The sequence below is a fragment of the Dama dama genome, chromosome 22 (genome assembly GCF_033118175.1).
Source record: "Dama dama isolate Ldn47 chromosome 22, ASM3311817v1, whole genome shotgun sequence".
Lineage (NCBI taxonomy): Eukaryota > Metazoa > Chordata > Mammalia > Artiodactyla > Cervidae > Dama > Dama dama.
Genome location: NC_083702.1, coordinates 21124139 through 21150820, shown reverse-complemented (window position 1 = coordinate 21150820; position 26682 = coordinate 21124139). Strand labels below are relative to the sequence as shown.

The following is a 26682-nucleotide window of genomic DNA, read 5'->3' as shown; positions in this document are numbered from 1 at the left end:
AATTTTAAAAATATAGGTGAGTTACATTGAAAAGTCAAATATTCCATATTTTGCTTTTTTTCCCTGTCAAGTTTAACTTTTATGTTTTTTCATGGATAGAGTAAGAAAGTGAAAAGGAGGATAGTTTTCTAATTATTGACAATGAATGTGCTGATAAGTAACTGAGTTTGGAAAGTGCGGTCTTTTGTTTTCATTTAGCAAACATTTCATGTGTTCTACTTCGCTGCTAGGTACTCTGCTAACCAGTGGCAATTGCAGTAAGGAATTATACTTGGTTGCTACCCTCCTTGTGTAGCCACATGATACACAATTCCCAGGGGAGTGGGGGAGGTAAATGGTTTAGGAGAATGGAGAACGAAAAGGAGATTTTGTTGGACCAGACACCGGAGTTACATACGATAATCCCATCTACTTTCCAGGGTACTTTGGAGAAACCCTCATAAAGGAGGAAATTGACTCTGGGACATTGAATATCTAGTACAAGTTGATTCCATTAATTAAGAGCAGCACTCGAGTGTATACCTAGGGCTGTCTGGACCGTGGAGGCGAAGAACACCTAACAGCCCTGTATTCCCATGGTTCTTGAGTACAGGCCCTTTAGCCTGTGTTTCGCAAAATCCAGTTCCATTCTCTTAAAACCAGGTGGATTCCTTAAACTGAAAATATCGTTTATCGGGTGATCTGCTTCTCTGTGGCCCTCCTCTTAGCCCTCGAGGCTAAAAGGCTAGACTGCTTAAGTTTTCACCAGCTGGCAGAGGCAACTCGAGCAGAAAGTGGGGTGTGGATTTATTCTTCTCCCTCCAAGTTTAGTATTATTCTATGCATATTAACAGCTCGCTGTTTGTTGTCCTGTGTGTGCTTCCTCTCTCAGTCGTGTCCGACTCTACGACCAGGCTCCTCTGTCCGTGGGGATTCTCCAGGCAAGAATACTGGAGTGGGTTACCATGCCTTCCTCCAGGGGATCTTCCCAACCCAGGGAAAGAACCCAGGTCTCCCGCACTGCAAGCGGATTCTTTACCGTCTGAGCCTCCAGGTAAGCCCTTACATTGCTGTAAACTGACGTTTACATGAATTCACCGAGGGCTGGACTTCAATATCCTCACCTGAGGCTCATACACAAGTCATCCATAACTTTTCTTTCAGGAGGAAGCAGCCAAATAGCCTGAAGACGGTATTATTCCAGTTCTTCATTGCTGTATCAGAAACAGTTTATGGTGCTCCAGAAATGTTGAACGGTTTCACTAGAAAGGACTTAAAAGCGTACATCTGGGGAGAGAGAAGCGCCGAGTCTCTTGGATGCCCCAACGTGCCCCTCCTGGAAGACGTGGCGAGGCAGGGTAGTCCGGCGGCCCCTGCTCCAACCAAGCGGGGCGGCAGCGCGCGCTGCGCGGAAAACTCTGGAGCAGCCAGCCAAGTCCCGGCGCACCCTTGCTTTCCTTCCCTGCGCCCCATCCCGGCCCGAGCGGCGAGGGGGTGGGAAAAAGGGCAGCGGGCGCCTTTAAATGCTAATGAAGTCGATGCCCCAACTCTGGAGCCAATCCTCCCCACCCTTTCCCCTCCCCGGGCCCGCGCGCCGCCTAGAAGAACTCGTGCGGGGCCATTTTTGGGGCAGTAAGACCGAGCGCGGAGCCCCGGAGCGAGCGCGCAGTCCGAGAGCGCGAGCCGCCTCCGCCGCGAGACCCCCCCACCCAGCCCGGCCTCCGGGAGAGCGAGCCCCCGGCCGCCGCGCCCTCCAGCCGCGCCAACCGCCGACCAACCGCCACCGAGGTGCCCGAGGGACAGCGGAGGAGGCGGCATGAGCGAGGCGGGCGAGGCCACCAGCACCACCAGCACCGCCGCCGCCGCTCCCAGCAGCAGCGCCCCCATCACCACCGCCGCCGCCCTCCCGCAGGCTCCGGCGGAGGCGGCCCCCCAGGACCCTGCGCCTAAGAGCCCGGCGAGCGGCGCCGCGCCCCCGGCCCCTGCCCGGGCCGCCCTGGTCGCGGGCAACCCCGGTGGGGACGCGGCCCCGGGCACCGCGGCCCCAGCCTCTTCGGCCGCCGTGGGCAGCGAGGACGCGGAGAAGAAAGTTCTCGGTGAGTCAGGCGGGGAGGATGGGGGTGCCGCTCCGGGCTGGGGACGGGGCCGCCGAGCACGTGTGGGCAACTCCAGCCGCCTGTCTGGGCGGGACGGAGCAGGGCGGGATCGCGGACGGCACGGGGTCCCCGCGGATATGGGGGTCCCCCGGGACGTGGGGTTCCCGCCCCCCGGGGCCGGCGGCCGCCCATCCCGCAGGCGCTGCCGGACCAGGGCGCGGCGCTGCCGGCCGCCCAAGCGCCCCTGGGCTCGCAAGTTGGGGGTCTTAACTGGGGGTCCCCTAGGAGGGCGCTGTCGCGCAGTCCCGTGGCGAAGCATCCCTGGGTGCGGAGGGGAAAGAAGCGGCAGTCGGGAGAGAAGATCCAGGTTGGGATGGAAGTGGATGTAGGAATGGGACAGGCACCCACGTGGCACGGGAACTTTGGAGTCCTCGTTTAGGATTTGGGCGAGGAGAGCATTTCCTTGGAGGGAAGAGGAAGGCGCCCGGAGTAGACAAGGCAGGGGTGGGGGAGTTGGTGGTGGTGGAAAGGCTTCTTGCTCGGAAGGCTCAGGTGTCCGTCCCAGACGCCCTTCTCACGGGGGCGCGGGAACTAGGCCAGGCTTCTGTCGGCCACATGCTGGCCGAGGGGTGTTGCAATCCCTCTCCGGGAAAACTTGGGTCTCGGTCCCGCGTCCTCCTCCCTCGCCCTGCCCGCTGCTGCAAGAAACACTTGGTGTTTACCAATCACTCTCGTCTTCCCGGATTGTGGGAAAGCGCTTGATGCAGCAGCTGAAAAAACTTGGTCGGAAGTGAGGGGATGACGTTAGTTCGCAGCCTCGGGTATCTTGGGGACTTGTAACTTAGGAAGGGGAATCGGAAGAGGAGATGTTCAGGTCCCGGGGGCAGAACGTTACAAAGGATGTCTGTAGTCATTATTGGTTTTGTCACGTATCCCGGCGTCCTCTCATTCAATAACGTTAACGCCCTGTGTGAGGCCTAAGCAGTGGGTGGGGAATAAGGTCTCTAAAGGGTGTGTGGTGTATGTATCTCATTCCCGCCCCCCCCCCCCCCCCCCACCGCCCCCTGCCTTTTTTTTTAAAAACCAGGGAAGGTTAAGAAATGGTGTAAGATGCTTCTGAGAAATTTTCAGTATTTTGCATGGGGCATGCTTGGTCTCTGTGAGCCTTGCCTGCCCAATTTTCTAGGAAGAAAATTTTATAGGCAGAAACTTGGAGGAATCATATGAAGAAAGTTTAATACGATCACATTTTCCCTGCCTTGAGAGGCCTGTGTTCGTTTTTGTTTTAAGGGTTAGATTTTACTCAGTTACTGTCAAACGAGGTGCTAAATGTAACATATGCAGGTTAAGAAATAAAATAGCCTTCATTTCTCTGGGCTAAAAGTTGCTCCAGTCTAGTCCAGGTTGTATTGTGATATTGTTTTCAACAAGTGTTTTCTTGGAACACTTCCCATGCCAAATGTCAACAGAGACAACCTTGGTTTATCCGAAGCAGTGTTAGGATATGTTCTTAATTTGATTTATTTTCATATAAAGGAAATTTCTCAGTTTTTCACTGGATCCCTGTATCTTTCTTGAATCTAAACTGAACTTTAAACTGCAGTAGATATCTTTAAAGATGAAGGAAATAGATAAATTAATTTACTCAGCCACCAACTGCTCTGACAGTCCCAGCACATCCCCGGTGGTGAGGTTGTAGGTCTTGGGTCTTTTCACCGTCACTCCCAAATCTCAACAACAAGGACAGCCTTCTGCCTGACATTTCAACACTGTCTCTGTCCAGTATGTTCTGCCATCTCCTGTCCTTAGCCAAGCGGACACATGGTACTTACAATGTGCCAGGCGCAGTGCTGACTGAAATGGAATTCTGGTTTGGGATTCTTGCATTCTAGTTCTTAGAAATGGTTCTAAACTTCGGTGTATAGACACAGGCCAGGGGAAGCAGTTGCCTTGACTGAAGGAAAATTTCCCTCTTAATGAACCTCATGGAAGCTTGTTGGTCTTCCTCCTTTCCCCATCCAGCTCTGTGTATGTGAAGTGAGTTTATGGGCTTAAACCAAGAAGAGAGGATGACTGTGTTTGGCCTTGTGAGGTCACTGGAAATATTTGTGAAATTAGGAAAGTTTTAAAAACTAAAGTGGGAATAAAAATAACCTTCCACCTGGATTGAAGTTATCCTTGAAAATCACTTTCATCTTTCTCTTTATTAGTGTTGCTTTTCTAATCACGATTATGCCTTTGACAGTGCCAGTAGATGTTAATTATATGAAAATGAATCAAAAAGAGTTCCCACCTTTATATTTTGCTTATGTTTTTCTAGTTCATTAATTTTGGGGCAAATGAGACAAACAGCATATCATTTGAAATAATGTGAGATTTAAAAGTATATGATTGATCAAAACCAGTCTTCTGTGTACATTTAGATCTAAAATATATATTTTTTTCCCTCTTTGCCCTGTTGCTCTAATTAAAATGCCCTAAAACCGAAGGTATTAATAGTTTAGTCTTTATTGGAGAGAAATCTTCTTTAGTTGGCATAAGAACTGGAGATTGCTCAGTGGATGGTGGGCCGAATGACTTTGAATGCAGAAAGAGTTTTTCATTTGTGTTTTCTTTTTACAAAGAGAGTTAAACTATTTCCCCAAGCATATTCATGTAGCAAAACTCAGAACTAACCCTGCCCATAGCAAAGTAAGCCCTAATTACTGTTTTCCTCTTGAATTTAAAAGCTGAATCTTTATTATTTTTCCTTGGAAATTAAAAATGTTGTATCTTGTGGTTAATTGTTATTTTCTCTCCTAAGCTTTTTTCTTTATTAAAGATACTCTATTGCCACATTTCCTGTCTCACTGAATTTTGATAATTGCTTTATGCTTTTCCTGAATTTAGACCTGGGCATTTCATAGAGGTACTGGATTTGGTATTCACAGTTGATTCAGAGGAGTAATCTAAAATCATAAATGCCTAAAATAAACATAAATCTGTGAAGTACAGGTTCCATGACCGTACTATTGGTTTAGATTTCTTCTCTTGAGTTCTCTTAAGACCTTACATTGTACAGAAATGGTCCCGTTACACGGGCAAGTAGAGTCAGCAATCACATTGGGAGGGTTATAAGAAAATGCTGATAAGAATTTGGTTTATAGGAAAAACGAAAATCAGTTTGGTTTGATTCCCACCAAATGGAGAGAGCAGGATAAACAATGAAACAGAATTCCAAATTCATCACAGGTTTGAAAAGGCCTGTTGCATCATGTCTCAGGGTGGTAAGAACAGAACTGGCCTGAGCCCGCCTCACTTCTATTATTACTCTGGACTCCTCTGATGGGCCCCCGTCTGGCATCAAGACAAGTTTCTTCAGGTCTCTGTAGATTAGCTATTAACAAGGAGCTACTCTTTCACTATGTGGAGTTTGCCGACTGTTTCAAAGTGTGAAAGTGATGTGTCAGGTCATTGGGGCTCACCTTGCTAATGTGTCTATAGTCACTTTCATCGAGAGCTGCGTTCAGCACTTAGAACATTTTTCTGCTGTAAAACTTTAAAGAGTATGTTTTCATTTTTTTTCCCTTCAGCAGTGTTTCTCAATTTTAATCACTGCAGAATCATATAGACTTATGACAACACCTTATCTCAGGGCTTCACTGAAATATTTCCCGAGGAAGAAAGGTTTAGTCTTCTGAAGTTCCCTGTGACAACTTCACTTCCTCCATTTTCTTCTCTCGGTAAACTCTGGAGTTAAGCTTTTAATGGTTTCCTCAGGTATATTTAGGCTTTAAATAATGCTATCAAGACCTTAGTGGTATGAGCTTTATCTCTTTGTAGGTCAGATACTAATTTATCTGCTTAATCCTATTTTAGCCACCAAAGTCCTTGGCACTGTTAAATGGTTCAACGTCAGAAATGGATATGGATTTATAAATCGGTATGTGTGTGTGTATCTCTGCATGTTTTATTTAAATATATCCTTGTCCTGTGGCACCTGCTGTTGGTGTCTTTTCCCATACTTTATTAATGACTTGTGTAAGTTTTCAGATTTCCGAGCCGTGTAAATACTCTCATTTCTAAGCTACTGATCATTAAACATTAATTGGAATGCATTTCTAAAACACGGATAACTATTTTATATAATCTGGTCATTAAAAGAAAAAAACAGTGGCGGTGGGGACAGTAGAGACAGGGGAAGGGCCTTAAGATAATTGAGTGGGTATCCACAATTTCACAGATGGAGCAGTGGAATCCTAGACTGGTTAAGCAACTTTCCTCAGGTCACACAACTAGTGAGTAATTGAGCTGGATCTGTAACCCAGGTCTGGTCCAAGTCCTGTGGAGAAACCACAGTGTTTTCTTTAAACCATGGTAACTTCTAACCATATAGGAATGAGAAGACAGCTGCCAGTGGTGAGAGTGATCTGATGTTTTTATATGATGCCATCATTTTCTCTAGCCCTCCTAGCTAGGACCCCGCCTCCTTAAAAAAAGAAAAAAATTCCTATAAATTCTTCCTTGTATGTTTTGGTGGGCAGTGGGGGTGGGGTGGGGGTTTAGGGTAGGGTGGTGGTGGAGGGGGGGTTGTTTTAGGTTTCAGTGTAAGGAGAGCCTAGTTCACAGCTGTGCCCTGTCCTTTTAACTCTCTTGCTCTGCTTTTCCTGGGAGGGAAACCTCGGGCTCTGGTTACGCACCATGTGATTTAGAGAGAGGCAAGAGGAAGCGGGTGTTCGGCAGGTTGACTGTGTGTGCATGAAGCCAGGCACCACTGTCGTGGAGGAGTGAGGTGGGTCCCTTTGGGGTTTAGAAGTTTTTAAGGAGGATTGACTTGAGGCATCTGAGTTTAGAGGACAAACAGACATCTATGTTGTGTTTTGAAGTCCTAGGCTCTAAACTGTTGTTCTAAGTTTTCCCACTTACCTAGTCCCTTTAACTGTGAGCTTTTTGTCTTCCAACAGAAATGACACCAAAGAAGATGTCTTTGTACATCAGGTAAGAGGGACGATAACTGTGACCTTTGCTCTCTGAGGAGAGGGGCGTCTGTAATGTGCTATTATTATCCCTTTCCCAAAGTGAAGCCCTGCACGTTGCTATTCTGCTCGAAACTCCTTCTGAGGTTTTATTTTGGCAAGAGGGCCCAGTTGCACATTTTAAGATTAGCACTTAAGCTCTTCTCTTCCATCACATTAACTGTTTTCAGACGGTTTTTATTTTTTGAGCTTAATGAAGTAATAATCAGACCACGTGCTAATTTTTAAAGCCTTCGAGTCTTTAGCTAAAGCACTTCTATTTCCACGTTAGCAGCCTGTGCGCCCGACTGTGTTTCCTCCTTGTGTTTGGCTGGGCCCCACCTTACCTTCACCCGGGTGGGTGCTGGTTAAACCCCCCTTCATCAGAGCAACTTGAACTTGGGTAAATAGCACAGCGAAGCAGATGGCTGGAATGGGTGTATCCAAGACATGGGGGCTTTCCAGGAGGCTCAGGGGTAAAGAATCCACCTGCCAATGCAGGAGACTCGGGTTCAATCCCTGGGTGGGGAAGACCCCTTGGAGAAGGAAATGGCAACCCACTTCAGTATTCTTTCTTGCCTGGGAAATCCTATGAGCAGAGGAGCCTGGTGGGCTACGGTCCGTGGGGTACAGAAGAGTTGGACATGACTTAGCAACTGAACACAAGCAAGATCCAAGATATAAGGAGACTCCAACTCCCAGGCCAGTCCCCTCCTCTGTCCTGCTTAGCGCATGTCCAGATCAAATAGGCCTGTAGTCCCCTGTATTCAAAGGAGATGTAGAAAAAGTGTAAAATATGGAAAACATGGACTTCTGTGTACAGGAAGCTCAGTCTTTCTACATTATTGACCTAGGATGTTATTCTGTATCCTGGACTTGCTTGGCAAAAGAGGTTAAAAGCATTACGTGCATTTAGTTTTCTTTTTGTATGGTTAGTTTTCAGTGAATTGTCTCACATATGTGTGGTTCTCAGTGAATAACAACGAAGAAGTACAAAGACAGGTCCCAAAACCAGCACGGTCACCTCCAGGGCTCTGTCGAGCATCTGGTTTTCTGTGTTTTAATGTATTTAGGATCCTCTGCACCATGGGGTAGAGTTCGGTGACTAGAGAGAGTGCTATCTTAGAAGAAGCTCTCCCCTTGTGGTTTCTATCAGTTACATTCCAGTTGTGCCTGGGTAACTGGAGTGGATTACTTTATTCAGACACAGTGACTTTTAAAGTCAGAACAGACCAAAAGGGAGTGTTGCTTATAACACCTAGAGGGTAATAGAGTTTTTTGGGGTAAGCACTCTGCCTTCTGGTGACTGCTGGCATAAAGGGACCTCAGAAGGGTCTGTGCCAGCGGCCAGCCTCACTGGCCTGTGAGTGTGTGACCTGATTCCAGCCCCCCGTGAGGCTGGGCGGTGAGTCACCTCGGTGTGCTGAGGCTTGCCCAGTTTAACAGGAAAAAGGGAACGAGCCGGTAGGGAGGGGCTGTTTTTGGACTGGCTGAATGTTCAGGCGGCCTGCGCGTATATCCTGTCCTGAACTGCCTTTTTCCTCTGTGGGTGAGGTCTCGGCCTACTGGCTCATTCTTTTTTTTTTCCCTCCCTCCTACTCAGGGTAAGGGAAGGGCTAGATTACACATGCCTAATCGCTTTATAAAATAAGGCTGACCTAGTTCCACAGAAACCCAGAGCCCCTTTAACTGTTTAGAGATACCAGCCGACGAAATGGGAATTCATTGCAGGAATGATTTTCTTCCCTCCATTGATTGAAAAAGAGAAGCCTGTTCATAAGCAGGTATTTAGGTACCCATGTTCACTGCAGAATAATGTCATTAACCTTTCAGTGTTATTTATCAGGGAGCGCATAGGGATGAGCTGACATGTGAATGATGTGATGAGAAAAATTTGAATAAATATCACACAGTGATAGTACAGGGTATATACTCCCCCACCCACCTGCCTCCTTCCCCCAGGCTGTATTTTTATAAACTTAGATAAATCACTTGTCAGCCTCCAGTTGGTTTCCTCATCTGTAAAATGGGAGAGGAGAAGGTTATCAGCAGTGTTTTGTTCTTGAGGTATTTTCATATATTGTCAGAAATATTTATCCTCCCTTGGATTTTTAAAATTTCTTTGGAGGTTAGCAGTTTCTCTTGTCCACTGAAGTCTCTATCCCCATATTTCTGTGTTTATGTGCATCTGTAAAATTTTATGGAGGTATCCCCCATCCCACAGCCCCCATAATCATGGAAAATAGAGTCTGATCCAAGACACTTCATAGTGTGAGGAAACGCATCTATCCAGTATCTATCCAGCACCTATCCAGTATCACGGTTAGTTCATCAGTATAACTGCACTTTCTATTTGACCCACCGACCAAGATGAATTTTGAAGGATAACATGAAATCAAGAAAGTAATGTGGAACATAGTTGTATAGTGTTTTTTTTGTTTTGCTGTTGTTGTTTTGAAGATGCAGGTTAGTTGGGAGAACAGATCAGGGTTTCCCTGGTGGCTTAGTAAGGTAAAGAACCCTCCTGCTCATGCAGGAGACAGAGGTTCCATCCCTGGGTCAGGAAGATGCCTAGAGGAAGAAATTGCTACCCACTCCAGTATTTTTTCCTGGGAAACACCATGGACAGAGGAGTGTTGTGCGCTGCAGTTCATGAGATCACAAAGAGTCTGACACGACTTAGCGACTAAACAACAACAACGTTAGATCAGCAATTTCTTCAGTAGAGCCAATAATCTTGAAAGGGATGAACTCTGTGGCCAGCTTTGACTTATGCTTCAATCAGAATTTTTTTTAATCTTGACAGACTGCCATCAAGAAAAATAACCCACGGAAATACCTGCGCAGTGTAGGAGATGGAGAAACCGTAGAGTTTGATGTGGTTGAAGGAGAGAAGGTGAGAGGAGATTGTGGTTGGGTATCCAGGGTGCTGGCATTATTTTCTCGCTTAGTAAATGGTCTCTCAGTCCTTTATGAGTTAACAGTACTTTGGATTTTTACTATGACAGAAAGAAGTGACTCTTTAAGTAAAAGTATTTCTGATTATTGACTGTCATAGGCATTGTTTGACACAGTATTAATGGATATTTTAATTTCCATTTTAATAGATGATGAACCCTATTTAATCATGGAAGGAAAAGCTAATTTCTGAAGATTTAAAATGACAAATCTTATTTTGGTACCAAATGTATTCTCAAGTGAAATTTAAAATTAAAACAGGGCTTTCCTGGTGGCTTGGTGCTAAAGAATCCACCTGCCAGTGCAGCAGACATGGGTTCGATCCCTGATCTGGGAAGATCCCACGTGCTGCAGAGAAACTGAACCTGTGCATCACGGCTATTGAGCCTGTGCTCTAGAGCCCTGGAGCCGAAACTGCTGAAGCCCGCACACCCTCTGGAGCTCATGCCCTGTAGCAAGAGAAGCCACGGCAACGAGAAGCCCGTGCACAACTAGAGCTTAGCTGCGGCTTGCTGCAACTAGAGAAAGCTCATGTGCAGTGATGAGGACCCAAGGCAGCCAAAAATAAATACATAAATAAAATTTTAAAAATTAAGATAGTTTTATAGTATTAAAAATTGATAAAAGCTGTTTTGGGGTGAAAGATACCTTTTTTTTTTTTTAAAGAATAAAGTCAAATATAATCATTATGTTTTCTCTTTGGCTTGGGTTTTGAAAAGCCAGAGGCATCTTGACAGACTGTATAACCGTTATCTTCAGATGAAGAATAACCCAGGAAACTAAAAGGATCATTTTGATGTGCATCGACAGGTTTTTTATGCTGTGATATGTTTAATTCTAATATGTCTATTTAGTAATGTCTTTTATGCTTTATTTTTTAATTATAAGCTGACTAGTTCACTCCCAGATGATTGTTCTTCTGATACACACACCATTCATTCCATAGTTCCTATTCTTAGCAGCTCTCAAACTGTTTCCTGTTTTAAAAGAGAAACACTTTATTCCATCTCATATAAAAATTTAAGTGATCTTTACCAATGTGATCCCAGGGCATCTTGCAGATCTTTCAGAGTTCCAAGTTATCTACCAGCAAATGCTGACCTGTAACGACCCCTAATGTCCCATCCAACTATTAAAATTTTGTTTAGCCAGGTTAATTTTACTTCTGTGTATTTTCAGTATGTGAGGTTATACAAATGGACTTAGAGTGGAGTTTCACCCTTTTGAATCTCCTATGCCCGGACTTTTTATATTTTTGAAGCATTACTTTATCCGCTTGTCCATAGAGAATCTGAAGGCTCTGTCTGTTTCAACAGTAAGAAGAAGATTTAAAGAGGGACTACTTTTGTGGACACTGTGTATGAAAGCAGGAGCTGAGTCAAGGGCCCCTCATTCCTGCCCCTGCCACACTGGGAAGAATTTCCCTCTCACTGGCTCAGTGCTGGGCAGACCACGGGAGCCCATGAGTGGATTCTCTTGGTACCGCACAGAGTAACAGGTTTCAGTATTTTCCAGGAAGAGAACATTATCTCAGTTATTTCCAGTGAAGAATATTCTTCCTGGTCTAGCATTCCTTTGCTCCAGTTGCTTTATATTTACCAGTTTTATATTTCTTAAAGATAAATATATATACTTATTGCTCTTGAATCAAGAGAGTAAAGCTTGTGGAAGCAAGCAAGCTGTATGTACATCTATTATTTTTTAAACTTTTTTATTTTACATTGCAGCATAGTTGATAAACAGTGTTGCGTCAGTGTCAGGTGTCATGCTGTATACATTTAAATCAGGACATCAAGCATCTTGCTCACCTTATTAAAACCAGGGTGTGTTTTTGAGGTCACCGGAGGAACTTCTAGTACCTCCTGCCAGTCTTAAATCCTCTGGCTGTCTAAGGCGGTGCTTTTGGTCGTTTGGCTTCTTTCTGACTCCAAGGCCATCTTTGCTTTCTTCCTTTCTCAGGGTGCAGAAGCAGCCAATGTAACCGGCCCGGATGGCGTTCCAGTGGAAGGGAGCCGATATGCTGCTGACCGGCGTCGCTACAGACGCGGCTACTACGGCAGGCGCCGTGGACCGCCCCGCAGTGTACGTTGTCACTTTCATCATCAGTGACCCAAGAAATGTGCACATCTAAAATTAAGTGTGTATACTTGGAGCACATAAATGCTGTATCTTCTGGAAACACAGTGATTTTTTTGGATGGGAAATTTTTCGTGTTCAGAATTTATCCACACTGGTCTTATGGGACATTTTTGCCATTCAGCAGTTTTATCAGTTTGTTTGCATTTGGCTGCAAGTAATGGCCATTTAATTATCTTGTAACAAGAAGGCTTAATTATGGTGGGCCGTGCCAAAGTTGTCAAAATGGTTTTCTCTTCTTTTGGCTCCTTTATTGGCCAGAACCGAACTGGGTGGGGTAGGGGGAAGGGGCCAGGGACTTCTGTAATTGGCTTACATCTGTTGTTCATCCCTTGGCGCTGACCCTGTTCCTTTCTAAGAAAGTCAGCCTTTCCTTGGCAAGGAAGAATGAGGAACAGCTCTGGAGTAAGTGATAGGCAGTGCTGACCACAGAAATATTAAGTGATTTGCCTCAATTATGTAGCTGTTTTATTTAGCATAGCATTTCCCATTATTTCAAAGTTAAGCAATAATTAACTGTCTGGATTTTTAGTCCTGTAGATTGGTACCAATCTAAGTGAAAGGGTTTACAGCCAAGTCTGCCTGGAGCTTTCTTAGGAGGCTCAGTTTAAAATATTCTCGAGGCATCCAACTTGTGGTCATGAGGAACCTCTTAGATATGAGTCATTTTTTTGATGTTTCTAGAATTAGTACCTGGGATTGATTGGTACTCTGGAATAAAACTCAACATGCTTTGTGAACACAGGATTGTGGCTATGTGCATCATCCAGGGAAAAACTTTTGAAAAAAATCTCACCAGAATGAAGTATTTGCAGATTGAGAATGGTTTATATCTCTACACTTGGATAGAATAGTATTTTTCTGCTTACCTAAATGCTTCCTCTCTTCATTGTGTCATCTTAAACACGCAGCCAAATTGTTTTTTATCAGATTCCATATGGTATCTTGTTTTTCTTCCTGTATTTCTCTTACCCATGTTTTGCTTATCCTGTTTGATTTTAATAACAAACTGTGTCAGAGACAGTAGGAATAGGCCTACCATAGCATCTACTACATCATGTTAACTCTTTCAGGTTCACCAGATTCATGGAACACTAGTTGTAATTGTTTTGATTTCTAGGTTAACTCAGAAGTACAAGTGGTAAAAAGCCTTTAGTGAAAAAATTTCCTTCAAAGACGGTTCTCCTCAGCTCGAAATTCTGAAGTCATGTATGTGATGTTTAGAAACAAAATTATCAAAATTCTGAAAATAAGGTTTTCTGTTGTGATGTCTTGTAGGTCCTGACAGCTTTCTGAGTGTGTTTGGCAATGGTGGTGCCATTGTTCTTATTTTGTAAAACTAATCTTAATGAAAGATTTGGCTATAGAAAACTCAGATACAGAGAAACCTAAAGAGAAAAACAATTTACAGTTTATTCAGTCACACTATTTGGGGGAACATTTTCTATGCTAATATGCCTTTAAATCATTGGGGATTATATCTGATACAGATTTTATGAAATATAGAGTTACTTGGATTTTCTGAAATTAGACTAGTTGAGGCTATACTTGAAGCTTTTCCTCTTTGAGAATTTCATTGCTCATGTGGGCTTGGTTTTCTGGAGGGTTCTAAATCTTAAATACTCTCACCCCCAACATCAGTCATTTAATTTTCTTCATTCTAAATTTGTTCACTTTTTAAAAACTATAGTTACTTCCCTTAAGACTACCTTTGGCATCGCAATCCCCCTTTAAAGTAAGATTTGAAATAAAAAATTGTTTAAGGGATGTTTAGTTATTTACTTATATTTTTTGATATAAAATGTTAGTATGTGAAATGGTAGTTTAAATATAGGAAAAAGATAAAATGATTCAATAGTTCCTTGTGTTAAGAAGGTTTATTATATTCAGAAACTATTTATTACTTGCTACTATGTATTAAAGTGCAATTAAAACTTTAGTCCTAAACAAATAAAGAGAGGTATGCCATAAGTCACTGGTTCTCAAACCTTCTGGTTTTTGGACCCATTTATATGCATAATTATGGGATCCCATGTATGTTTATATCTATTAATATTTATTGTATTGGAAAGTAAAGCAGAATTTAAAAGATTTAATTTATTTTAAAATAAGCTATTACTTGTAAATACAAATAACTTTTTTTTTTTTTAAAAAAAATGAAAGCTATTTTTTAATTGAGTGAAAAGAGTGGTGTTGCTTCAGGTTTTTGCCAATCACTGATGTTGGTTTAATAAAAGACAGCTGGATTCTCACAGCTCCTTCTGCCTTGGGGCTACGAGGGACCACGTGTCACTGTAGCTTATGGGAGATCCAACCCCACTTCTGCCCCCAACTCAGGAGAGAATGAGATGGGAAAAGACAGCATCCCGCCAGCCTTATGAGAATAGTTTGACCTTGATGACCCCCTAAGAAGGATCTCAGAGACCCCCATCCACACTATGAGAACCCAGCCACTCCAGGAAGCAAACTACTTAGGATCAACCACAGAATATACAAAATATATTTTTCTTGACTTTGCCCCAGTGGATGGCCAGTGCTGGGGAGACATATTTGGTGGAGCCAAATATTCTAAACTGTGTAAATGTTTTTTGGGTGGTTAGTCAGCTGATACTGACCAATTCTAACTAGATGCAAACTAAATTCTTTAGCAATTAATTGCACTTGCTTTTCCGCCTTTTGGTATTTTATCTGCACAGATCTGCTTTAATCTTAATGTAGCTTATCTCAGGTCATCGCCTGATGATCAGGGGTAAATGCATTTTTGTCAATATACTAGAAGGGATCGTTCCTTTGGTGGGGGGGGGGGGGTTTCTTTCGTTGATATACTCAGCTTAAATGGTATTCTTTGCTTCTTTCCCTGCCGACACCTCCTCTGAACCTCTGTTTCTTTGCTTCGCTAGTACGCTGGGGAGGAGGAGGAGGAAGGGAGCGGCAGCAGTGAAGGACTGGAGGCCCCCGCCGCTGCCGGGCAGTTCTCTGGGGCCCGGAGTCAGCCGCGCCGCCCCCAGTACCGCCCCCAGTACCGGCGGCGCTTCCCGCCTTACCACGTGGGACAGACCTTTGACCGCCGCTCCCGGGTCTTCCCCCATCCCAGCAGAATGCAGGTAAACCAGCACCTGGGACTTCTCTCCGGCAGTCCTCACCCCTCCGTCCTTCCTCTGCCTCCTCTTCCTCCTCCTCTTCCAATACCAGCGGCCGGAAATCAAACCTTGCTTTTGGCTTCCCGATGCTGATGCTACTTAACCCAAACAGACCTGTCTGCTTTCTGAGAACGTTCCTTCTAGTCTCATTTCTAAAAGCACGACCACATGAACCTTGAGCCTTGCCTATACCCAGGGACCCTGGTGAACAGAGTACAGTCTCAAGTTTATGGAAAAAATGAAAGACATAAAGTAGGGACAAGTGAGGGTGGCTAAGAGCTGAACTCTGAAGTCAGTCAGGCCTGGGTTTGAGTCTTATCTCTGCTGCTTACTGTGAGTTTGTGAGATTAACTTGTCCATCCATTAAATGGGGATAGTTGCCTCCAACTTGGGGCTGTGATGATAAAATCCAAGATAAAGACTGTAGTGTGTGACAACTCAGGATGGAGGGTGTCTATAAAGTCCTTAGTTTAGATGAGATAATGTTGATGATTAAGGAAACCTCATAGGAAAGTGGAGATGATTGTCTCATTTTTTCTTTTTTTTACTACAAAATACTAATACAACTATTGTGAACTTGACCTGTAGTTAATAAGCCTTTCACCAATTTTGCAGTTCCCAGGAAAGTTGGAAATCTTGGGAGAGGACCTCATTTTTGGTACCACTAGCTTACACCTTCTTCCTCTTAGTGTCCTTGGTTTTTGTTTGTCCACTGAGTGTTTTTACTGAACATTGTGTTCAGTCTGTTCTTTGCTGCCCTTTTCCTATCCTATCATGCATGACTGTGTTCTTCCTACATTACTTCTTGTTTTTTTTTTTTCCCCTTCTCTTTAACAGCTGTCCCTGACAAATGTGCTAAAAATAGCAAGTAGCCTTACTTATATGGAGACATTGGGTACATGAGGCATAGTAGGTTTCTTTAGGGCAGCACTCTGGGCCTCTAGGAAATGAGGACAGGAAGAGTCAGGGAGACGACGACACACATTTATTTTTAGGGAGTCAGTAGTGCCTTCCTAAAATAATCCTTTTTCATGTTTAGCATATACATATGTAGCATTTTTTTTTGAGAATATGGTTTTTGAGAATATTGGTTCTTTCAACCAATATTTCAACCAATATTGGTTGAAAGAAAAGTATATTTCGCCTTAGGAATAGGAGGTTCAGAGCAAAGGGATTCTTGTGTGCTATGCAGAAAAGCAGGTTGAAAACTAATTTTGAAAATGTGTGCATATTCAGGTAACTGCATTTTAGTTGTCTTAACCTGGGCTGAAATTCTTATTTATTTAGTAGCTAAAATAAGAGCCTCAGCCGCTTTTCCTGAGAACCCATCTAATACATACTATGTTGATTGACAGAAGTCAGCTTAAGACCAAATGAAGGTTTCTAAAATTTTCCAGGTTGTCTGTGTTCAGTTCAGTTTAGTTCAGTCACTCAGTCGTGTCCGACTCTTTGCGACCCCATGAACCGCAGCATGCCAGGCCTTCCTGTCCATCACCAACTCCCGGAGTTCACCCAAACTCATGTCCATTGAGTCAGTGATGTAATGGCTTAAAAATATGGAGAGATCTCTGAAGTGGTAAAGATTGTGGAGATCAAATAGAAAAATCTTTGCCCACACTTGTACAAAACTGTGAAATTTATTGGCCACAACAGAAAGAAAATAATAATATGCTAGCCAGTAGTATTTCCCTTGTGTACCGAGGATGTCGTTATAGCGTGATATAGCCGTGTCCAAATGACTTCCCTTTTTCAAAGATAATAATTCTCGATATTTGGTAAATAAGTCATGGCAGTTACTGAGCTGATATCAACTGTTTGTCATTTCCGAGAAGAGAATTATATGACAGAGGAAAAGGAGCAGCATTGTTTGGCCTCCACCAAGAGACAGATGTTTGAAATCAGTTCTTAGTTTTCCCTACAGCTTTATGGAATTGGCAGTGGCATCCATATTTTTTTTGTTGTTGTTGTTACAAGTGAAGGGATTTGAGTAGTTTAAGAAATTAGCAACTTTTACCTAAGGTCACATGGATGGTAGACTTTGGTTTAAACTCGATCTATCTAGTCTCCTGTTCTGTCATTCTAGTAAATGTTCATCCTTTATATGTGTTCCTTTCTCTGTGTGTGTGTGTGTGTGAATCGAAGTTCCTGAAGAAGAAGCAGCTTTGCTTGTTCAGAGAACTAAGGGAGGCTCATGTGGTTGGGATGTTACAGGTGAATAGAGGGGTAAGAGGTTAGATTAAGGTAGCATCAGGGCAGATTAGGCATGCCTACTGTAGACCATAATAAGAATTGTTGACCTACCCTCCCTCAATGTGATGAAAAACTAGTTAAGGGATCTAAACAGGGGAGGAAATGTATTTGAGAAATCACCAGTTTAAGGAGGCTGGACCACAGGAGGCAGCAGCAGAATTAGGGAGACCAGCTCCCTCCTTTGCCCTATGGAGGGGCAGTCAGGGCAGGAATTAAGAGTGCTAGTGGTGGAGGTGTGAGGAGTGGTCACATTTAGGAAGTGACAGCATCTGATGATGGAGTGGACGTGTGGTGTTAGGAGTAAGCGAAGGAAGACCAGATTTGGGCAGAGAGACAGAAGGCATTTGGAGATCTTCTGGGCACATTAAATATCACCTCCAAGGGGAGAGAAGTCAACTTGGCAGAAAAATAAAAGAGGCAAGAGGCAGAGAGTGGCTTGAGTTAAGAGGGTGTGGTTTTAGATGAGGTGGGAGACAGAGTCTTTGAGGATGTTTCAGAAGTGACCTAAAAGAGGCAAGGGAACAAGGCATCCACACAGCGGAAAAGGCACGAAGGGTGAAGGGAACGGCCAGGACAATGCAAAGGCTGAAGGGAGCCGGGAGGGTAGACGAGACTGTGGCTGCACGTGTGGAGACATCAAAACGTAGGTAAAGGCCTGGGCCAGGGAGAGAGGGACTGGTAAAACGAGTATAGGTAGAGAACTGAGCCAAGGGCTGAGTTTCGGGGTTCAGCAGCAGCGAAGGATTAGGGAGACAAGGAGTCCGGTAGAGGACAATGGGAAGGAGCCGGTGGGGAGAGAATGTCCTGGAAGGAAGTGCTGTGTTGAGTGCTATTGAGGAAGGGAGGGAGGGAGACTGACTAGGTTAGTAGGTTTGGTAACTTGGAGGTTAGTGGTATGTGAGGACAAAAGTCTCTATTCCGGAAAGAGCGAAGAGGCGGTGTTATAGTCCCCTTTGAGGAGGTGTCTGTGCTGGCAGAGGGGGTCTTCCACCTCTCTATGTATGGATGTTGTAGAGGAGCTCAGAGAAATGGGGCCATGGCTGGTGGAGGATGTAGGGTCAGGGCAAGGTTTTTGTTTGATTGGATTATGTTTTTACATTGAATTCTCTCCTGGCCTTCCTTCCTTCACCAACAACCTAAAGTCATTTGGTGGGCAGATCAAATATGCCATACATCTACAGACATCACACACATGTAACTTACGGTGTATGTATGTGCGGTATGTATTTGTGTCTGTGTATTATTTCTGCCTACTGAAATGGCCTGAAATCAGTGACACTTTAATAGCACTGAGAGTGCCTGGCCCCCAATTTTTCATTTATGAATACCATTCTCCAATAAAAAATAGAAGCCCATTTGGAGAACCAGCCAATTTCAGAGCCAGACCAGAGAAAGTACAATATGAGCCTAGAACATCTTGTTGTGCCAGAAAACAAGGAAGTGCTCAAAGAATGCTGGAGTCACATCCAGAGGACCCAAGCCAGCTGGACAGGGCTCCCATTGGCCAGTAATGATAGTAACAGATTACAGCTCATTGAATAAAGTAGAAAACCAGGAGTTTTCTATATAAGATATAAACAAATATAAAAGTCTACAAATATAAACAAATATGTTTAATTTGATGAAAAATGAAACATTTACAGGCTTTTGAAAGTACTTTTTTCACAAAATCCTCATACATTGCAAAGGGGAAAAGCGTAAACTTCCCCCAGGGTTCTTCTCAGTGAACACTGTCAATAACAATAGGAATTAAGTAGGAATTGACACCATATGCTGGCCAACAGGATGCCGTGAGAAGAATCCAGAGCACTGGTTGTGGCTTCCTTCCAAGGATGTGTAAGTTTAATCATGTGGAGACCCTAAACAACCCCAACTGAGGAGTATTTTGCAAAATAACTGACTTGTAACATTTGAAAGTATCAAGATCATGAAAGCCAAGTAAAGACTGGAGAACTGTTCCAGTTAAAGAGACAACTAAATTAAGGTCATGGTTCTAAGTGAGTCTTTTTATTGTAAATGACATTATTGGGACAACTGATGAAATGAATGAAATGAATGATGAAATATGGAGTCTAAGGTTTTGAGTCTATACTCTCAACCACCCTGTTACTTTGTGATAATTTAAAGAACACAGTTGGAAAAGATGGATGTTATTTCAGCATGTTTATATGCCTGGATGGAGCTGATGGAGGAGAGGAGGACTGAGAGTTCAAGTGTCCTCGTAGGCCAGAGAGAAGGGTTGACTTTGTGGGCATGGACCACTTAATCAGTTGAATGTGAGAAGAAAAAACAAATGTAGGTATAGGGTGGTAGATTTGATGGTGAAAGAATAGAGAGATTCTTCTCTGACTGGTTCTCTTTTCTTAGTGAAATATGGAGAAGGAAGGGATATTACCTTTGAGTGGGAAAAAGCAGATTGAGATGTGTCTGTATTATGAAGAAAATCAGAGATTTTGGATGGGTTGGTTTGTTTGTTAGTTTTTTGTTCTTTCTTCCCCTGGAAGTTCTGTAATAAATTAATTCCCCCAGCTTCAAATAAATTTCTCAAGGAAGTATTTTTTTTATTATTTTTGTTATACTTCAATAAATATGCAAACAGGTTAAAGGAAAAAATTGTAAAAAGAAGGAATCAGAGGTGAAGGTGTGGTTAAGAGACAGGGGGTGACCTTTGAATGTAGAAACCATTACTGTATCAAAGGGGTACCCTGTTTGTAGAATGAGTGGGTTTGAGTTTGAAATTCTCAGACCCACTGAAGATTCTCATTGCTCTAATATAGTATATCATTCCATTTCCTTTGGCAATAAAGATTTTCTTTCAGGAGACGAATGGAACATCTTAACATGTTTAATATTTTCACTTTCATGCATTGGAGAAGGAAATGGCAACCCACTCCAGTGTTCTTGCCTGGAGAATCCCAGGGATGGCGGAGCCTGGTGGGCTGCCATCTGTGGGGTCGCACAGAGTCGGACACGACTGAAGCGACTTAGCAGCAGCAGCAGCAGCAATATTGTAAAATAAATTTAGGTGCACAGGGATCGGGAAAAGACTGTCTGTCTAGTGGGACTGAGTCTGTCTTTCCTATCATTCACACACATTTAATCAGAACACAGTTCACTGATAGAAGTGAGTCCCCAGCTTTGTAATGAAGCCTTTCTTTTTTTCTTTTTTCTGAATGCAACTGTGTGCTGTCTGTCTCATATCCTGCATTCTGACACTCACTTCAGCTCTCCTCGCCTCCCTCCAGGCCGGTGAGATTGGTGAGATGAAGGATGGGGTCCCAGAAGGAGCGCAACTTCAGGGACCAGTCCATCGGAATCCAACTTACCGCGCAAGGTACCGGAGGTAGGTGACGTTGCCTACTGACTACTGACCAACTGAAGAACTTGCCAGTGACAGTAGGGTGGTTGGGGTTGTTGCAGATCTGTTTGTTTTGGATTTATTATGTAATGAGAAGATGTGACTACTTTGAACATATGTCCAAGGTTTGATGGGGCTCTGCAATATATGTGTTTTTAGATGGCTATGTGACATTTCCCCTGTTCCGTAACAACTAAAATTTCTAGTTACCCCTTTACCAAAGCATTCTTTGTTTCTGATAACTTTCACATGATGTAAATTCACACTTAATTTTTATTTTATTATATTTAATGAGATGAGAGCAACAGAAATTAACTGATAAGTTATTCAGTGGTAGCGCTACACATGGAGGAAGAATTGGCTGCCAGCATGTATTTGTGATACAGTAAGTCCCCTACATGCCAATGAATTCTGTTCCAAGAGCATGCCTATAAGTCCAGCATGCTTTGTTCATAAGTCGTAAAAAGTTAGCCTAGGTACCCACGTAACACAATCGGCTAGACAGTACTGTACTATAATAGGTTTATAATACTTTTCATGCAAATAACTTGTACATAAAACACTATTTATTTACAGGGCAGCAATGGAGAAACAGACATAGAGAATAGTCTTTTGGACATGGGAAGAGAGGAGGAGAGGGTGAGATGTATGGAAAGAGTAACATGGAAACTTATATTACCACATGTGAGATAGACAGCCAACGGGAATTTGCTGTCTGGCTCGGGAAACTCAAACTGGGGCTCCGTACCAACCTAGAGGGGTGGGGTGGGGAGGGAGACGGGAGGGAGGTTCAAAAGGGAGGGGATATATGTATACCTATGGCTGATTCATGTTGAGGTTTGACAGGAAACAACAAAATTCTGTAAAGCAATTATCCTTCAATAAAAAAATTAAAAAAACATTTTTAATCTTATAGTACAGTACCTTGAAAGTACAGTAGTCCAGTCAGTACAACAGTTGGCACACAGGGGCTGGCAAGAAGTGACCAGGCAAGAAGAGTTACTGACTGGAGAAGGGCGAGGAGGTGGGAGATGGTGGAGCTGAAGGACCGTCAGCAATAGGAGAGGGAGGGCAAGCACATTCGCATCTTTGAAAGTTTGCAACTCGTAGGGGACTTGCCCTACTGAATGTTCTGATAATGACGTGGTCTAATGCAGGGGTTGAATCAACTAACTTCAGATCTAGTTGTCTGTGTTTAAATTCCCACCCTATGACTAGCAGCTCACCTGTAGCTGTATCTCCTTCTCATAAGTTTCAGGACTCCTCTTAGACGGAGACACCAGGTTTATAAAATGGACAATAAGGAATATTCCACAGTTGTCAGTAAGGTTAGATGTACTCTCAGGCATTTAAGATAATCAGAATGTTGCCTGATATATAGTAAGCCCTCGATAAATTGATTACTACTACTACCAAGGATATTAAGAGTAGTGAAAGGAGTGTTGTTTTATTTCTGCTTTATCCCTTGTGAAAATTGAATTGGCTAGACTCCCCAAGATTCATTGTGAGCTTTTTATATTGTAAGCCCTTTGCCCTGTCCTTGAAGAGCTTCATTCTCGAATGACATCCACACCCCCTTGAAGTTTGGCAAAATGGGATTATTGACAGGAGAGTAAGGATATTATTACTCGAGCTCTCCTGATTGGCAGCATTCTACATTCTTTTTTCTCACAGGATTCCTTGTAATTTTAGATGCTGTCATTCTAATGATTCACTATTAAGGACTTTGGAAATAAAAGAAGCTTCATAAAAATGTCTTAAGGAAAACAGAAAAAAGATCCTGCGGATCCCAATTTTGTCAATCTCTGGCTGTGTGTGACCTTGGGAAGGTTACATTCGACCTTTTTGACGTATAAAAGCAGCAATCCTATGTGGTTCAACCAAATACTCACCTTTAGGCCTCTTGGTTTTCTCACTCTAAATCTTAAACTCATAGAATGAGCCTTGACGTTAAATGAGATAATTAAATGAAAGCATAGAGCACAGGCCTCGGCACACAGTGACCAATGTTCGTTTTCTTGCTGTGTCGAATCCCCTTGGTCTCCCCGTCTTCACGGCAGGCTGTCCACAGAGGGCAGATACCAGGCGCTTTTCTTAATTTTTACACCCACAGTGCCTGGTAGGATCAGAGCGTATGTTCTGGAGATGTTTGCTCACTGTAAATAGTGTTCAGGTGAAGGAGGAAAATGATTGAAAAATAGTTTTGTTTTTTTTTTAATCTCATCCTTTTGTTCCATTTGCCACATTAGCCTTGCATAGTAGGAGTAAGTCTCGATCCCTTGACTTTTTAAACCTTTAAAGACAAAACCTGCTGTTCTTGAAGGCTCTTTCTAATTGCACATATTCTCTTTTCTCTGCTCCAGGGGCCCTCCTCGCCCACGACCTGCCCCAGCTGTTGGAGAGGCTGAAGATAAGGAGAATCAACAAGCGGCCAATGGTCCAAACCAGCCACCTGCTCGCCGTGGATACCAGCGCCCCTATAACTATCGGCGTCGCCCCCGTCCCCCTAACGCTCCTTCACAGGATGGCAAAGAGGTGAGGCCAGCTAGTCAGAGGAGATGCTGCCAGACCACCCTGGACCATGTCAGCCTTTACTATTCTTTTCTAAGAGTGGTTTCATAGTCTGAAAACTGAGGCCAAAAATATGTGTCATATATGTATCTTTATGTATAATAACATTTTCATAAAGGTATTATATACACAGAGAAGTTGAGAGAGAAAGAATGCCTTGCCCATTTTGCAAACCAAATATTTGTATTCAACCAATTAACACTCTAGTCAGAATGGTTAGAGCTCTCCAAACAAAGGACGGCCTTTATAGAGAGGAACCTGCCTCTCAGCATGTGTTGAAAGTGACTGTATATTTTTTATGACTCTCAGCTGTGGAGAGTGATGGTGTTTAGTTGCCGTTTGGAAGCCATTCTTCGGTGGTTCTAATTTTTGACTCCAACTTTAAGAGTAGTTAAGAGTTTGCACAGTGATTTACCTCCGTGGGCAGGAAGATCCCTACTTGTGAGAACTTTCAGTCTTGAACTCTCCGCTGCCCTGGAAGTCGGTTCATTTCTGGTTTGTGGTTTTACTGTGTGTTTCAGACCAAGGCAGGTGAAGCACCATCTGAGAACCCTGCTCCGGCTCCCGAGCAGAGCAGTGCAGAGTAACAGCCGGCTCCCCAGGCACCTTCACCATCCGCAGGTAGGCGGCTCACATGGAACTGATGTCCTCTTTAAATAGCACCGACTTCTCAGCGGTGGCACAGATCAGTCTAAACTAATCCTGCAGTTCGTCTGGGCCAGCCTCTTCTCTCCATCAGGATTCTGAGAAAGAGCTGTTTCGGTGGTGAAATATCTCTGAAGCTGATCTTTACTTGGTTTCGGAGACATAAACGTGCAGACAGAGTTTATGAGTGTCAAAGTCATTTTTCTAGACAGACAGTTGTCCGCTATTAACACCACTTATTTTTTGAAAGTTTTACTTTTGTGACACCTAGTGGCCAGTTTGATAATTTTAAAGTGCCTGCGTGCTTGTTCTGTGGCATCAGACTCTTTGGACGACCCTGTAGACTGTAGCCCATCCGGCTCCTCTGTCCATAACAATTTCCCAGGCAAGAAACTGGACTGGGTTGCCACTTTGTTCTCCAGGGGATTTTCCCAGCCCCAGGATCGAACCTGCATCTCCTGCTTGACAGGCGGATTCTTTACTACTGAGCCACCAGGGAAGCCCAATGCGCCTGACAAGGCTTCATTTTAATAACAGAGGACTGTGATCTGTGGAACAAACAGGAATTTTTTTTTCCTTCCCACTTCCCTTTGACAGCCGGCATTATTTATGTGCAGTGCTTGAGAGCCCTTGGGTTTACACGCCCGGTGCAGGATCTACTCCTCATTTGCTTGAATGCTCTTGAGCAGTTAGATTATCCTCTGCCACAGTTCTGTCTGCTGTGGGTAAAATAGGGATATTGACTGGTCTGGGTATTGCAAGGGCAGACGTAGTGATATTACACATACGAAGTACCGAAGCAGGGTGTGGCAAAGAATAACCTCTCCATAAAGTTAGCTTGTTTTTCTTCATTATTGCTTCCTGCTTTTTTCTGTCTTCTTGCTAAAAATCTTGGAAATTGTATTTGTATAGGTAGAAATAACTGGAAAGACTGACTCAGCGAGTCTTAAAAGAATATATAAGCCATAGTTGGTTTCAGTCTGGGTTTTTCATCTAATACGTCCTGAGAATTTGATTTTTTAGTATTTCTTGGTTGTTGCCCTTTTTATGAAATAGATAAGGAAGTAGCTTTTAGTTAAAAGGGTTTTAAGCTTATAGTAGTAGTGTTATTTTTTCAAAAAATTAATATTTCATAAAATTTTAAGATTTTAAGTTTCTACATTTTAAATGCCGTCTGCTTTTATATGCAGAGGTTTGGATTTAAATTAGCCTTTCACAAGGTAGACAAGTGCTATGCTGAAAATATTCTGTTTTATCTCTAGGTAGCATGGGCAATTTATCATGGAAATAAATTCCATATTCAAAGTTTCTTGCAGTAATTGACAGGATTATATGTTAATCATTTGGCCATAACCTTTTACTTGGTAACATTATTTCTAGGTATTGTTCCTAAGGAAATAATCCAAAATACAGGGGGAAAATTTCTGTTATAATCTAGTATTGGAGGAGTGGTTAAATATTGAGATATATCCGTATTAGGAGATACTGTATAACCACTAAAATGGTTATGAAGAATTATCAGTGTTATAGTATCATTTATTTGAAAAGGCTTCATGATGATAATTTTCTTTTTTATAATTTTGCAGAATTTTTACCATTATGCACTGAGTGTTCTTATTTATAAAAATGTTTTATTAGAAAGTTTCCATTAAATTCATATTTCAGTTTACAAATCTCTAAAAGGTACACATGTACGATTTTGTTTTGAGCTTTTGAAAGTTATTTTTTGAACTGCATAAAAAACAGGTAATTTGTGCCTTTTTATTCTTTAACCCTTGGTCATCTTGTCACTCTTAAATAAAAGTCTGATGTGAATATTTTCCAGGTGACTTAATTAATGACCGTTCAAAAAATAAAGCAAAAAGCAGACCACGAACGACCTTATGAACACCAAAGAAACGTCCAAGCAATAAAGTGGAAGATTAATAACCAAGATGTGGACATTAAAATGTTTACTACACTTCTTTACAAAACAGACAACTACACAAGGAAAGTGTCAGCCATTTTTTCCAGCAGCTGAGATCCTGGGAATGCCTGCACATAACAAGAGAGCGACCTCCCTAGTTTCAGCAACCACTAGTTTATATTTTTTTCCTGGTTTTACTGTTTTGGTAATATGAATTGAAAGAAGAATTATTAATACCGCATGGGGAGACACCCCCCCCAACCAAAGAAATCTGAAATATATAGTAAATGCTTTTTTTTCCCTTTTCTGTTCATTTTGGATGCTGGTGCTAAACTTCCAAGTGTCATGATTTAAAAAAGAAATTTTATTCCCTTCTTATTTATTTCTAGGATAAGGGGAGGGTAACATTTTGCTTTCTTATGTAACTCTCTTTGAAAATGTGCAGTACGAAGTTCCGCAAAAATAAAATTTTTACCCTTGAAGGATATATAACTGGAGTATGTTTTTCTATCTGAGCACATGTTCTTGTTTTTTTTCCTTTCTTCATTCACTGAATAGTAAGCTCAAAGCCAAGTGTACAGGTGAATTTGTGCTCTTTAGTAAATGTAGCGGCCTGAGCTGAGAGCAGAGGAAATGGGATTCTTTTTGG

At 42.9% G+C, this 26682-nt stretch overlaps 1 protein-coding gene across 2 annotated transcripts; it reads left to right on the top strand.

Annotated features, from left to right (window-relative positions):
* The first annotated feature begins 1706 nt into the window (after positions 1 to 1706).
* On the top strand, positions 1707 to 26525 carry YBX3 (Y-box binding protein 3). 2 transcript variants are annotated; one of them, XM_061125016.1, is made up of 10 exons: positions 1707 to 2075; positions 5934 to 5997; positions 7019 to 7052; positions 9876 to 9965; positions 11987 to 12109; positions 15064 to 15267; positions 20799 to 20896; positions 23275 to 23446; positions 24004 to 24103; positions 25953 to 26525. In XM_061125016.1, exons 1-9 carry the CDS (start codon positions 1796 to 1798, stop codon positions 24067 to 24069), a joined length of 1131 nt encoding a protein of 376 aa, XP_060980999.1. In that variant the 5' UTR covers positions 1707 to 1795; the 3' UTR covers positions 24070 to 24103; positions 25953 to 26525. The 2 variants fall into 2 exon arrangements, with proteins under 2 accessions (XP_060980999.1, XP_060981001.1); XM_061125018.1 differs by lacking the exon at positions 15064 to 15267 and having other exon boundaries at positions 1720 to 2075.
* Positions 26526 to 26682: the final 157 nt, after the last annotated feature.

Bases quoted from the DNA above. Each gene is read 5' to 3' on its own strand.
- YBX3 (XM_061125016.1), top strand. From the start codon at position 1,796: ATGAGCGAGGCGGGCGAGGCCACCAGCACCACCAGCACCGCCGCCGCC. The intron at 7,053-9,875 runs GTAAGAGGGACG...TAATCTTGACAG, and splicing joins AAGATGTCTTTGTACATCAG to ACTGCCATCAAGAAAAATAA. The intron at 9,966-11,986 runs GTGAGAGGAGAT...TTCCTTTCTCAG, and splicing joins ATGTGGTTGAAGGAGAGAAG to GGTGCAGAAGCAGCCAATGT.